General features: G+C 43.0%; 1 protein-coding gene across 1 annotated transcript in view; it reads right to left on the bottom strand.

Moving 5' to 3' along the window:
• EXT1 (exostosin glycosyltransferase 1) overlaps positions 1-14455 on the bottom strand; it is a 271179-nt gene extending 256724 nt beyond the window's left edge. Inside the window, exon 1 of the mRNA XM_074943921.1 lies at positions 12572-14455. Within this exon, the coding sequence (XP_074800022.1) occupies positions 12572-13533 (962 nt within the window). The 5' untranslated portion in view covers positions 13534-14455. The remainder of the gene's footprint in view (positions 1-12571) is intronic.
• Positions 14456-15133: the final 678 nt, after the last annotated feature.

The following is a 15133-nucleotide window of genomic DNA, read 5'->3' as shown; positions in this document are numbered from 1 at the left end:
CTGGTCAACCTCCTCCTGGCCCTGGCTAAAGTGGCCATCTATAAAACCAGGGTGAGGAGGTTGGCCGATGGAGTCTCCTGCGACTGCGGGGCCTATTTCCGATCCTCAGTCCGTTCACGCCTCCGGGCAGAGTTCCTCTGGGCGGCGTCCACCGACTCCCTTGACGCCTTTGAGGAGCGGTGGGCGCTGTCCGGGGTCCTCTGCTCGGTGTCCCCGTCCGGTTCCCTTTTTTTGACCCTTTGACCGCACTCCCGTTCCTATTCTTCATTAGTTGTCCCACGTAATCATTTGGTTTCCAGGTCCTGTGGATCCCCCCCTTAGGCTGGGGGGGGATCCTTTAGCAGTGGGCGAGCTTTGCCCGCCCACTTCCTGGATCCCAATAGGACCAAACTGGTTATGTAGCTACATGAATGTGAGAAATAGACACAAACTGATACCCCAAGGACTCAAAATGGGCCAAGCAAACTAAAGCACAGAGTACTGGTACCAGTACTTGCTCCCTTATGAAGCCCATATGCAATGGTGGGGGTATGTTTTGTGCTAGTTTGTGCTCTGCTCACTCAGCTGGACCAAAGGCAGGTTTACCTGCAACCTGCTCACTCCAATGCCATGGGGGAATGTAGCAAGTTAATCTGGTGGCCAGAGCAGATGAAGACACCCATTCAGACCCACTTCCATCTGCTGCAAAAGGGGTGGAGGTGTTTATGGAGGAGCTGCATAGGAAGACAAAGCATCACTGGTAACCCTTCCTTTGAAGGGCTGAGAAAAGGGAGCTGCTATCCCAAATGGGTAGGAGGGTAGGAGCACAAGCACTTGCCCCACCCAGGAGCTAAGACATAAAATGAAGAGCACTCCAGGAGTGAGAACCCCCTGCCTCCCAGCAGTGGAGAGGAGAGTGGGCATGGCACTGCGGAGGAAGGACAGATTGCTGAGACCCTAACACCACTTCCACCCTTGCAATCTGCACCACACACTGCAAGATAGCCACTAAACAAGGACTGAGCTACACCTACAGATAACCGAGCCTGTTCACACACAGTCGACCCCCTTTTTCATTTACACAGAACATGAGCTGTATCCTGCAGGAGGTGCAGCTCAAACACCTACACACACAAATCTGTAGGGGAGAGGGTTGTTCCACCGGTGCATGCAACTCCCATTAACAAGGGAGCATCCAAACTTATTGAGGAAAGCAACAACACCTCCCCTTCAAATTCCTCCACGTGTTTCCCAGCCAGCCCACAACAAATCTAAGATCCTGCAAGTTTCAGAGTAACAGCCGTGTTAGTCTGTATTTGCAAAAAGAAAAGGAGTACTTGTGGCACCTTAGAGACTAACCAATTTATTTGAGCATAAGCTTTCGTGAGCTACACTCCGATGAAGTGAGCTGTAGCTCACAAAAGCTTATGCTCAAATAAATTGGTTAGTCTCTAAGGTGCCATAAGATCCTGCAAGGATCCTTCAAGGCTCAACACAATCTCAGCCCAACCTGTGGCTCATTTCTGCTCTCCCGAGCTCTGCTCACTCCCTAATTTCCTCCCAGGTCTCCTTTCACCAACCCCTCCCAGCCTCACACTTTCACTTAAGCTTTCCTCCTCCTTTCTCCTATTAACACAAGACATTCCATCTTCTCCCTCCTTCCGGGAACCTTTCCCACTTTGTTCTCTCTAACACGCCCTCCTTTCCCTGAACTGCTATCTAAGATTGTAAGCTTTGGGTGGCATCTTATTCTACATTTGTAGAGTATCATGTACCTTTTTTACAGCCCCAAATAACTGATTAATAACAAACCGGGACCCCCCAAAGGAAGTGAAGATTCAGTTTAATGTAACATGTCCTGCTGCGGGAGAAGGAAATGTTATTATAATAAATGGTATCATAGGTGCTGAGGCACACATCCCCAGAACTAAGATTGGGCTTAAATTGGTGAAAGTGAACAATAACACATATCATGTAACTATGTTTACAGCAAATCCAATGTTTTCAAAAAACCTCAAGTATATAATTACAGTCTATTACAATTATGCAAAGAAATAACATTACAAAGAGGCCTTCTCATTTCCCATTCTTAGCACTGAATACTTTTGTTTTTGAGCCAATCAACTAAATTAGCCCTAATTCTGTTTCATTCAGACACACAAAAAGAGTATATTAGAGAAAAAAGTGAACAAACAGGAAATTCACTTAGGAACCGGCTTTTAGCTTTCATGTGTTTCTGGACTAGAAATTGTCATGGGGAAAAAAAAGTTAACTTAAATAAGAACAGCCTTACTGAATTTATTAATGGCAGTGCAAGGTCACATGGAACATTTACCAGTTATGGAGATGCCGATAGCAGCTGCAAATGTGACAATGATTTAGTTGGGGATTGGTCCTGCTTTGAGCAGGGGGTTGGACTAGATGACCTCCTGAGGTCCCTTCCAACCCTGATATTCTGTGATTCTATGAACATCTGGTACAGTTTGAGTTATGTGGGGTGAATTAAAAATTGTATATACTTAAAGGCAACAAAGTCATCCCTTCCAACACCGTGCCCCAAGACAACTCTGTCACAGATGAAGCAAGCAAGGGAATCTAAGTTTGGAGAACATCAGTTACTAGAAGCTGAATAAAACATCAATTATCTATCCTTGCTTCATTAAATATTCGTTGACACAGTTGACGCAATATTTAAGACTTGATCCTGAGGTAGCACTTTACAGATCTCAAAGTGTTTTAAAAAGGAAAGCAAGTGGCATTCTCCACTATTTTGAAGACTTGCAAACTAAGTCACAGTGTGGCGAAGCAACTCATTCAAGGTCACACAGCAGGTGAATGACAAAGCTGGGAACAGAATCCCAAATCAGGTCTGCTGACTCTTATCCTTGGGACCACAGTGATATGGAAGGAATAAGTTGGAAACTCATGACATACCATGTGACAGCATTACCAATGCAGTGCAGTATGGAGGGAAACTGGAAAAGATCTAATGTACTTTAATATGAAAAGGGAGCATGATGAATCCAACATTAAAGCCTCCACTGTACAAGTTAACACAGCTCAAAAAGGCACACTAGATCCCTCCCATGACTTTTTGGAAAGGACACGATTAGGGAGTTAAACAAAGAGGTATCTCATTACAACACCAGAGCAAAAGAAACTTTGATCGAAACCTGACAGCCAATGTTAATATTTAAAAGTATCCAAACAAGATACATTGGGAGAGATAAGTGGCGAATGCACTACATTTAAAATGGACAAAGAAGAAAGAAGTGCCACCTTCCTTCTGTTATTGTACCATCCTAGGCTTCTTTGGCTGCTTTTAATAATATGTTTTGTTGTTCAGCAAAACCACACTAACCAAAATTCAGATCTCAATCAAAAAAAGTCTGCTTACTGAGAACACACATATAGGCTCCTGTGGAGAAAAGCAGTGAGACACGTACTTTCCTGAATCAGGGCCATACACATTCAAATATTGCTCCCTTTTTCGCTATGTCCTTCAAACCCTTCCTTAAAGCCAGTTTCTTTCATGACTTTTCAATATATGGATCTCCTCTTCTCGGATATTGACACCTAAATTATTGCCCATATAATATGGCATCTAAGTTAGATTATAAGGCTTTCAGGGAAGAGACTGTTACCATAAGTGCTTTATAAGTTTTGTATAAATCTACAGCCCCACATTAAAATAAAATGAATACTGAAGTTTTTAAAAACCCATTAGACAACAATAAAAAAGAAAGACAAATATTAAATAAGTGTTTTCATCCCAGCCAGCAAGATGAAGGGGTGAGGAGAAACAAAGACTTCAGAATATAGTGTGAACTATAACAGGGTTTTGTTTTAAAATGAAAATATCCTAAAGTATTTGCTAATGTGGAAAGCTGTGGAACCTTAAATATAACCTAAAGTTATACTCATGCATTCTTCAGTGCTAATGTAATCTGCATAGGATATGCAACAGACACACACATATTGTATCATCACATTTAAATATAGCCAAGTCCTGTAGAAGAGAAATCAGTCATCTTAATGGTACAGAGCATGCTATTTAATTTATTTTTTAAAAAGTCTCTAAATACTTGCTTGGGTGCCTATTGATTAATTTCTCTGGTTAACAGAATGGTTTGTTTATCAATGACCACAAAACTCCTTGGATATTCAGAGAGAAACTTTGTAGACAGAAAGAAGAGGAGACAGTGAATACAGTTAATGCTCCAGAAATCATCATATTAACAGCCAGTCCTCTCCACACCCAGCCTTTGAGTAAATAAGTCTTTCATTCTCTTGCTATGCAAAGTGTTTTCCTTTAAAACAAAATGAATGGTGGGGGGAGGGGGTTGGAGAGTGGGTGGTGTTTTTAAAACATTAACTACAAATATCTGACACAGATGCTTAAATATCCTAAGCATGGAATGTAGGAGTAACCTCACACTGGGGTTCAGAATGATTTACCTACACAGGAGCAGCCATACTTAATCAGACTGATGGTCCCCCTTCTAGTTAACTACCTTGTGACAACCAGTGGTTGCTACAAGATACTTTGGAGGAAGGGGCAAGAAACCTTCCAGCAGATGACTAGGGGATAACCCTCACACAGGGAAAGTTTCCTCCTAACCCCAGGTAGTTAAGAGTTTGGTTTCAGGCCTGAAATATGATGGTAATATGTATGTATACGCCCATTCACACATGGAATCTTTTTCAGAAAAGGCCTCCCAGGTCTGTCAATGGCTACAAATGGAATGCATGTATAAAATCTCCCCTCCCTAGGAAGAAATAATCAGAGAATCCAGTGCCTTCCATAATGACAGGTTTCAGAGTAGCAGCCGTGTTCGTCTGTATCCGCAAAAAGAAAAGGAGTACTTGTGGCACCTTAGAGACTAACAAATTTATTTGAGCATAAGCTTTCGTGAGCTACAGCTCACTTCATCAGATGCATGTAGTGAAAAATACAGTGGGGAGATTTTATATACACAGAGTACATGAAACAATGGGTGTTACCATACAGACTGTAACAAGAGTGATCAGGCAAGGTGAGCTATTACCAGCAGAAGAGCGGGGGAGGGGGGCCGGGGGGGGAAGGGGAGAGAGACACCTTTTGTAGTGGTAAGCAAGGTGGGCCATTTCCAGCAGATGACAAGAATGTCTGAGGAATGGGGCGGGGGGGGGGAATAAACAGGGGGAAATAGTTTTACTTTGTGTAATGACACATCCACTCCCAGTCTCTATTCAAGCCTAAGTTAATTGCATCCAGTTTGCAAATTTAATTCCAATTCAGCATTCTCTCTTTGGAGTCTGTTTTTGAAGTTTTTCTGTTGAAGAATTGCCACTTTTAGGTCTGTAATAGAGTCACCAAAGAGACTGAAGTGTTCTCCGACTGGTTTTGGAATGTTATAATTCTTGACGTCTGATTTGTGTCCATTTATTCTTTTACGTAGAGACTGTCCGGTTTGGCCAATGTACGTGGCAGAGGGGCATTGCTGGCACATGATGGCATATATCACATTGGTAGATGTGCAGGTGAACGAGCCTCTGATAGTGTGGCTGATGTGATTAGGCCCTAGAATGGTGTCCCTTGGATAGATATGTGGACACACTTGGCAATGGGCTTTGTTGCAAGGATAGGTTCCTGGGTTAGTGTTTTTGTTGTGTGGTGCGTGGTTGCTGGTGAGTATTTGCTTCAGATTGGGGGGCTGTCTGTAAGCAAGGACTGGCCTGTCTCCCAAGATCTGTGAGAGTGATGGGTCGTCCTTCAGGATAGGTTGTAGATCCTTGATGATGCGTTGGAGAGGTTTCAGTTGGGGGCAGGTGATGGCTAGTGGCGTTCTGTTATTTTCTTTGTTGGGCCTGTCCTGTAGTAGGTGACTTCTGGGTACTCTTCTGGCTCTGTCCATCTTTTTCTTCACTTCAATAGGTGGGTATTGTAGTTGTAAGAACGCTTGATAGAGTTCTTGTAGGTGTTTGTCTCTGTCTGAGGGGTTGGAGTAAATGCGGTTGTACCGTAGAGCTTGGCTGTAGACAATAGATCATGTGGTGTGGTCTGGATGAAAGTTGGAGGCATGTGCTATGCTTACCTACATGCCTCCAGCTTTCATCCAGACCACACCGCCCCCCACTATTCCTCACAAGTTCTTGTCAACTGCTGGAGAGGGCCCACCTTGATTACCACTACAAAAGGTACCCCCCCGCCGCCCTGCTGGTAATAGCTCACCTTACCTGATCTCTCTTGTTACAGACTGTATGTTAACACCCATTGTTTCATGTTCTGTGTATATAAAATCTCCCCACTGTATTTTCCACTACATGCATCCGATGAAGTGAGCTGTAGTTCACGAAAGCTTATGCTCAAATAAATTTGTTAGTCTCTAAGGTGCCACAAGTCCTCCTTTTCTTTTTTCAGAGAATCCAGAGATTTCCTGTCTCCTAATACAAGATTAAACTGTGAATGCTTATTAGTAGTAGTAGCATGCCAGGACCAGTCAGGATCAGTAGCCTGCCCCAAGGAGCTCACTATATACATAAATGAGACCTCTAACGTATGGGCAGGGGAGAAGGAAGAACAACACAAGCCGAGCAATGAAGGTGAAGAGCATTAATTTTATGTTTTACTTGTTTTCCTTGTTCTTAAAAAAAACAGCTATAGTAAGGGATGTGCTGGGTGTGTATAAGGGGGAATGGTTAATAGGAACAAGAAAGGGAGAGGCAATAATTGAGGGCCGCATGAAGGAAAAGATAGAAGGGAGGGGGAGGTGGACTGTGAAGCAGGTGTAGAGGCAAACAACCGAACAGCCGTGAGAAATAAGCATCCAGAACCAAAATATAAGGAAAGAGTTTCACGGCATCACCATTGTCTGAAAGTTCAGAAGGTGCCATTGCTGCAACTGTCACCTCAGCTCCCAGCGCCCACCTGTGATCCCAGGGACTGACTCCAGCTGGAAGTTTCGTTTTCCCACCTGGCAGAAGAGGCCCTGGTGTCCTGGGAGGAGGCCTCAGAGGGAGACAGTCTGGCCCCAATTCTACATGTACATATACATATGCACCATTTTCAGCACAAAAATAACACAGAAGAAAGAGTGTATTAAAACACCATCTTCAAATGTCTCCGTTTTGTGGGAAACCTGGTAAATGCCAACGCCCACCTATATGCTGCATTTTAAAGAAAAGCATTTTCAATCAGCAGTATGAAGATCAGGTAACTGGAAGTTGGATAGGACAGCAGTTTAATGGGGATAGCAGCTGAGCAGCTGTGATGCTCCGAGAAAATGCCCAGGATCCTTCAGTGGCTCTTGAACTTCTCCAGATCCACAGTTTGGAGAAGCAGCCTACCGGTTATATCAAATCTATAGGCCAACTCTGGTCCTATTGAGGTCAGTGGCTTCAAACAGGAACAGAATTTGGCCCCACATGACCAATCAGCCTTTCATAAGTATCTGCACTGAACTAGAGGATTTCTTACTCATTCCTAAATAGCAGCTTAAAAGGTGAACTGAAAAAACTTTTAAAAACAAATCTTATTTACAAGATGCCAAATCAGTAACAGAATTTATGCAGAGACTTAAAGGGGACAGATATGTTGACAATTTAATACAACATATTTGAAGCTCAACTCCTCTATTTGCCTGCCAAGATCCAACTTTACAGTTTTGTGTCTCCCTTGTGAGAGATAAAGATATCGCAATTGCCTAACAAGGCAGGAGTTCAGAAAAGGACTTAGGGGTTTGTACTGCTAATTCTAACAGAGGACACCCAGAACCCCAGACTCCATTCTTGGCAGGTAAGAAAAGACGGTAATGAGTTAAACATTTCATTTTTTCCCATTTTGTTCTTTATTATGCTTCATTATAACCTTCATGTACATAACCATAAAAATGTTTAGGAGTTCCAGCAGGGATTTGACAATGGTTCTTTCAGCATAATATACATCTATCTGTAAATTACATATGGTATACTAAAAATGAATGGAAATTTGTATAGATACATTCAGCTATCCTAAGCATGCAATAGGTTGGTGCTATTTAGAGAGATGCCACATATTTATAGGTGCATATATAGAAATCTAGTTAGATTTTAGCTATCTAGTCTGTTGAGCCTATATCCCATGTATTGATAAGGAGAGTGCTCGGCTGAGCGTTTACAGGCCTCTAAAATGTCCCTCATTTCAGGCTCAAAGTAGTCTACATTCCACACCAATTTGGTGGAACTGATCCCACATCACTTTCTGTTCCCTGCATGAAGCATTTCTCTGTGTCCCTTATTTTGGGTTTTGGCCATACAATATATCCTGTATTTGGGTGTTGGCTGATCGACAGGTGTAGCAGGCGAAGGTTTGAATAATGTCTCCCTTTGCTTATGCTCTGATCAGTTCATAGAGGCTACAAGATCCAAAATCGCTCTACATGTATTCTGTCTCATAGCTAATCTATGGATTTTTCCACTGTTGAAGTTTCCATCACTGATTCCACATAGGAGGATCTAATCCTTTTTACCATTCGTGGAAGATGAAGGGCCTGATCCAAAGTCCAATGAAGTCAGTGAAAAGCCTTCTATTGACTTCAGTCACCTTTGGATCAGGTGCTAACATGAGACTCCCATCATGTCACTTTCTCCATTTTCTGAAAGATGTTAGGTCAGGGCTATCTAGAGTCGAAAAGGCATAGATAGGTTGGGTTACATACATTGCTATCTTCCACCTTAGAAAGATTTCAGTTTTTGGAAAATGTCTTGAAAGCTTCTGGCTACATGAGGACAGACATATAGCTTACATGTGTATCCTCTGTTACCTTTCTGACCACATCAATGTTAATCTGTAATATTACCTTCCAAAAAGTAACTTCACATTAATTAAACCTACCCATGAATTTTGCTTTTGTTAAAAGATAGTGTTTAGTCCACCTTTAAATGGCCTCTCTTTAACCTTCAATAAACATGGCACCTGTTCCCTTCAATGTATGCACCTAACCATTTCCAAAAATGGAAATTATCAAGCTAAAATTAAAAAAACAAATCATATTGAAAAGGAATTTAAAAAAAAAAAAAAAAAAAAGAATGGTTCTAATTTTAGGCTATGGAAGTCAACCCTAATGAAGAGATTCAGGGGAACAATACCGAAAGTATTTTTAAAAACCCTGTTTGCAATAGTCTAATCACGATAATGCAATTCATTTGAGTCTGCATCAGCTTTATCTGCCGAGATGCACAACTTTGATGAAAATTAATTAGCTCTCACATACAGATGGCTCTCTTAATAGAATTTATGAAGACTGAGCCAAATATGTCCCCCTTCTCAATGGAATAAGGTGCACTTTCCACTTTACATAAATAGAGAAATCATCAGTTGATTTTTCTCATTTCTTGGAGGAAAGGGTAGGGGGAGAAAAGAGAGAAGCTGTATTCTGTAGAGATGTAGATCTTGCTTTTACCGGGCACTAAACGTTTTGCTCCAGGAAGAATTTCATTGCAAGTAATATCAATATTACCTTTTTTACAAAGTGACATTTTACACTGGAAATAAATGTAAATTATAACCTTACTCTGTTGATATGACATCATCAAGATTTTAAGTCCAATCATCTAGTTTAGCTGGCTTGACAAAGATTCTCCTTACAAAGATTACAGCCAAGCTCAAATCATTCATGATGCACCTTGCATGGATCAATACTTCTGGGCAGTGCACTATATGAAGGGGATCATGTGATAAACATGAGCACAGAAACAAGACAGTATAAATGCCACAGCAAATTAAAAAAAGAGTGGCACAGAAGCTGACACAGAGAGTGAAATATTTGACTTGGCCAACTCCTCACGGACAAGCTAATCCGTTTCTAATACACAATTCTTGGAGAATGCACATCATTTTAAAACCATGAGGACATGTTGCTTAATCCAATCCAAAAATTGCAGAACAAAAGCAGCTCAGTCTGACCTGCAAGTCATGTGAATATGAATTTAGATCTAGCGTAGGCCTAGTTTTAAAATTATAACAAATTCTTCTTTAACTGGTATAGCCTTGTGCAATGTTATCTTTCTCAGGTGCAGTTTCAGTTACAGCTAATAGAGGACTACCTGTTACAACATTTACATATACATATGTTATATATTCACATGTAAGAAATACTACTGGCTGCCTGTACTCATAATTGCTTAAGGATGTGACCTTGTCAGATTTCATACATTGAACAGAGTCAGCTATGATCAGTATTTGAATGGGAGAAAAGCAAAACTCAGGATGCTACAGGAAGTGGTATTCAGTAGGTGGCACACTTTGCCATAAATCAGTACTGAATCAATGCTTCAGCATTGTACTGAGGGACAGCAATATGCTCTTGCAGGTCTTTCAGATAAGATATAAAGTTAAAAGGCCTTAACCATTTATGGTAATTCACAGGGTATTAGCCCCAGTATCCTGACCACAATTCCAATTCAACAACTAAATTCAGCCGACCTAAATTTCCTCTGAATGCATCCGATGAAGTGAGCTGTAGCTCACGAAAGCTTATGCTCAAATAAATTTGTTAGTCTCTAAGGTGCCACAAGTACTCCTTTTCTTTTTGTAAATTTCCTCCTGCAATCTTAAATAACTATGATTATCTCCACATCTTGTCTTAAATTATTGCGTAGCGTTTCTGTGCAATGTTAAACAGCTACTGCACGCGACCCCAGACAGAGTTGCACTTTCCACTGAAGTGGACTAGCAGGGATCCCTATACTTCTTAAATATGAAAGACTACACATCAGGTGTGGTTTTTATTAAAGTTAATGTGTACTATAAGGTGTGTGTTGTACACTCCTTAATGAAATTGACCTGCATAGACACTGTAAATAATACAAACTCAAGTTCCCACGTAATTCAAGTGCCAAAAAGTCAAACCTTTGACTGGTATTTTTTTGTGTTTAAAGAATCTAATAAAACTTGAAACCATAGTGAATTCTGCAGAATTCAGCAAGGTGGCTAAAAGACATGAAAAGTGTAGACTCTCTCAGATTAAACAAGCATATGCCAGAAATCTCTGAAGGCTATAGGCATTTACTCTCTCTCTCTCACTCAATGTCTTATGAACAAGACATCAGTTACTATCCACAATTTAAAGGAAATCCCAGTTCATGAGTCAAATGTGTAAACACTTTGATTTGAGCTACACAATCTGGATTTACACCAGATGGATTTACATAATCTGGATTTACACCAGTATGGTATTCATACTAAAAATGTATCAATTTTCTATGCTCAGAAAGTGAACAAAATAAAAAGCCAATAAGTATTTGTGAAGCTTCACATGGCTCTAAAATAAGCAGTAAGTGGATGACATTCATATCAAAGAAAGCACAGAGCTTTCCTGGGTTTCCGCATTAGCTAATTAATTTATTTCAAACTTTGTGACTAATGGCTGCAAGAGAAATTGGCAGCCAGTTGGAAATTTTGGTCAGCATTAATATCATTGTAACTTCCTCATTACCTTCTTCCAGGATTATTTTTCTTCTACACAATATTTCACTATCCATTGCAAACTCTTCCAGCCTTTAGCAGTTCCTGATGCAGCTCTAGATTGTACTAACTCAGCAATATAAAGCTTCTCTGTTTTTTAAAAACTTCTGTTACATGGAAACAGACGATGCATTTCTTGCATGGGAATATTTGCTCTGGAGCACACACAGCAGTGATCAGCATTTAAATTAAACAGTTTCAAATTGACTAGTTAGTATTGCCATTCTACAGAGGTCATTCCTGTACAGTGATTTTTCAGCAGCTACATATACAAGTTACATAATTGCAAGGGATATTTGGGGAGAACAGTAACACAGTACCCACCTAAACCACCTGCTTAAACTTGCCCACAGCAGCAGTATGCAAAGCACCAAAAGAAGAAAAGTAATCAAGGTGTTACACAGAGTATACAGAAAATGTTCCTAACCACTGGAAAGAGTTATCAACATGGGAAAAAATACCAAGGGACCTTAGAATCAATGAGGTTTTCCTCCTTTACCCATTTGTAGCTGTCTGATGCAAGAGAAATAAGATTGTGAGCTACCTTACTACACCCCCCTCCACACATCACAGACTCAGTCCTGTCATTGGACTTGAGAAAGACAAGACTGGGTGCACACACACACACACGCACATACACTCTACAAGTCATCAGCTCTCTTCGAGCTTTGTCCTAGGTGGTTAACTTCAGGGCTGGGAAGGAAGAGGACGTTTGCCCTGAAGAGACAAAATGATGAATGAATGGTGGAGCCAGATACCAGAGTAGCCTCGAGCAGCATCTTTGTTGCAAAGCCAATGAGTGAGCATACAGGTCATCAGCTCCTGGTCTAGCTAAACCCAGAAGAACCTATAGGACTTTGCATCCCATTGTAAATATTTTCCACAATGAGGTGCTTCCACCCCTCTACTGCCCTATATCTAAGTAACTTACTAACAGCTGGAAAGAATTTCAGGGCAGGAAAAGAAAAATCATGGCTTTCCTGTGGCCTGAAAGTATGTAGCACATTTAAAAATGCATATAGCTGACAGCTGCCTAGAACACGAGAGGCCAGAAAAAGCTGGCCTAACCTTAGACACGCAAACACAAAAGGGGAACTGGTCACTTACTTTTCATATTCGGTGTTGTCTCTATCGCAACGCGAATCCTTGTGCTTTTGCCAGTCTTTGCCATGCTTGCAGGTGGTCAAGAGGACAACATCCTCCCCGTTATGGACGTGATATAAGGCATTCCTGGTGTCTGACCCTATCCCTGTCAGGTACCTTTTCCCCTTGAATACCAACATGTACTTCCTGAGAGGAGGGATGGTGTTAAACCTTAGAAATCCCTTCTCCCCTCCTGTCCTAGGATGATCCTTAGAAAAGAGCGGAATAGAAACATCGAAATTCGGTCTGAAGTTTTCAGTACTGATGCTAGCTTTAGCCAGCATCGCCTGGCCAATATCAAACCCGACGTCTTCAGTGTAATCGGGCCAGGTGCCGGAATATAAATTAAAAATTAAATGATTTCTACCATTGTTCCACAAGTGGAGGCTTTGCACTTTCGATCGCAGGTTGTGCACGTACTGGGGTGACAACTGGTCTCTGTCTAAGGTATCCAAGCTCAGGACAAACAGGCAAGCTTGGCTCGGATCGGAAGTGTAAAACCTGGATCCCTCGATGGCTGCTAGAATGTTTTGGTAACTTTCGGCGATTTTCTCCCCTTTCTGCTGCGGGTACACGTAGACTTTGAAGCCGTTTTTCTTGCAAAGGGTGAAATCGAAGCAGGACTCCATGCGGCACTTCTTGCCTTTGTAGACGCTGGAGTTGGCGTCTCTCTTCTGCCTAGGGGAAATGTGCACATTGTAATCCTCGTTTTCCAATTGATCCCAAGGAATGAAGGGGCGCAAAGCGTCCGGGAATCGGGGCCAATAATGATCCGGGCCGGTGTGGTGCAAGCCATTCCTGCTACTGTGCTCCTCTCTCCTGCTTTGGTTTCTCGCTGCCCTGAACTGCAAGCCTCCGAAGTAAAACAAAAGGACGAGACAAGTGCCAGCTGAGAGCAGGATGAAATAGCGTTTTTTGGCCTGCATGTGTCCTATCTGGGTCAAGATGATTGTAAATAAACACAAGGATCACCCAAGTTTGCCAATCAACACTTTCAGCTCCAGTCCGCCATCTTCCCGCCTGCAAAGACTTCAAACTCTCTTCTACCACCTTCTCTTTATTCCTTTCCCAAAGCCTTGGACTGATGCAGCGCATGTGGGCGATTTCTTTAACTTTCTCCCCTTCTGTCTTTCATCTTTGGGTCGCACAATAGAGAGAGAGAGAGAGAGAAACAGCGAAGGCGAATAATTCACGCCCAGCACGAGTTTGCAGGGCAAAGGGCTGGGAATTCTCCTGCATGCACACACATACAAACACAAATGAACTAAGCACCAAACCCAGCTCCCTTCACCTCTCAATCAGTTGCAAGACTGAGTGTGTTTCCCCTCCCCCACTCTCTCTCTCTCTCTCTCTAAGCGTTGCAAACGACCAAGGTACAGCAGCAACTTCAACTCATCCAAAACACTCCCGCAATAACCAAGCCCCCCGGTTCCAGAGCAAGTCAGCAGCAGCAGCAGCAGCTCACAGCCAGCGCCGGTTCACACAGCTATCATGATCACATCTTCCAGCTTGAGCGCCGTAACCTTACAAATCCCTGCATTTCTCTTTATTCTCTTCTGCAGAGGAGCTCCTAGACTCGGGTGCTGTTTACCCCTCTCTCCGCGATCTCTGTGAATGGCCCCCGGGATGGAACCAGCCGAAGCAGCGAAGATCCTCCTCCTTCTTCCTCCTCCTCTTTGCCCCCGCCCCCCAGTCAGTCAATGAGGTGCGAGCTGCCGAAGCACAGAGGAGGCTGCCTGCCCCTGTTCGAACGTCGCCGATCGCAGAGTTCGATCTCCGAACGTTACCCGGTTCTGAATGTTACACTTACACATTCCATTCCCCGACACCACAGCGCTGACCTCATCCATCCACGCAGCCCGCTCCCCCATTGGCTGAGCGTCACGTCCGGGGTGGGCGGTGCTTCCGCTGCACCCATTCATAACCCCCCAGCCGGAGGATACAGTGTTGCAGTAGTATGTTAAATGGAAACGCTTCAGGGACGGGGTTTGTAAGAGCGTTGCTGGGGTGCCCCTCAGGGAGATGCCTATTTAAGAGATCGCCCACAAACCAGGGCAGCTGGCAGGCATCTTTGGGGCACAGTCACCCCTCCTGCCCTTTCCCTGGCACAGCACTGATGAGCGATCGTCTAGGGGGGACTCTCTAGGCTTATGTTAAGCAGCTTCCTTGGGTGGGAGACTGAAATCTGAATACAACAACATACAAGTACTTTTCAGTCTCCCCACCCCCAAGTACAGGCAGTAACAGGACTGGCTGCCGCCCACAGGCCAGAGAGGCAGTTGTCTAGGACGGCAGTCACAGGTGCTGGAAATAAGGGTGCTGCTGCACCCCCTAGCTTGAAGTGGTTCCCATCATATACAAGGTTTACAGTTTTCCTCTCAGCACCCCTACTATACACATTGTTCCAGCACCCTGACGGCAATATTCAATGTTTAGCGATTGTTTTGGTGGGAGTGTCTGTTGAGGGACAGAGGCTTTCTAGTTTGCCCAAGGCTAGGAGCTGAGCCAAGGGAGGGCATATCTGAA

This window comes from Natator depressus, chromosome 2 (genome assembly GCF_965152275.1).
Source record: "Natator depressus isolate rNatDep1 chromosome 2, rNatDep2.hap1, whole genome shotgun sequence".
In the NCBI taxonomy this organism is placed as follows: Eukaryota; Metazoa; Chordata; order Testudines; family Cheloniidae; genus Natator; species Natator depressus.
Note: the sequence above shows the minus strand (reverse complement) of the source record. Positions and strands in the feature narration are given on the sequence as shown.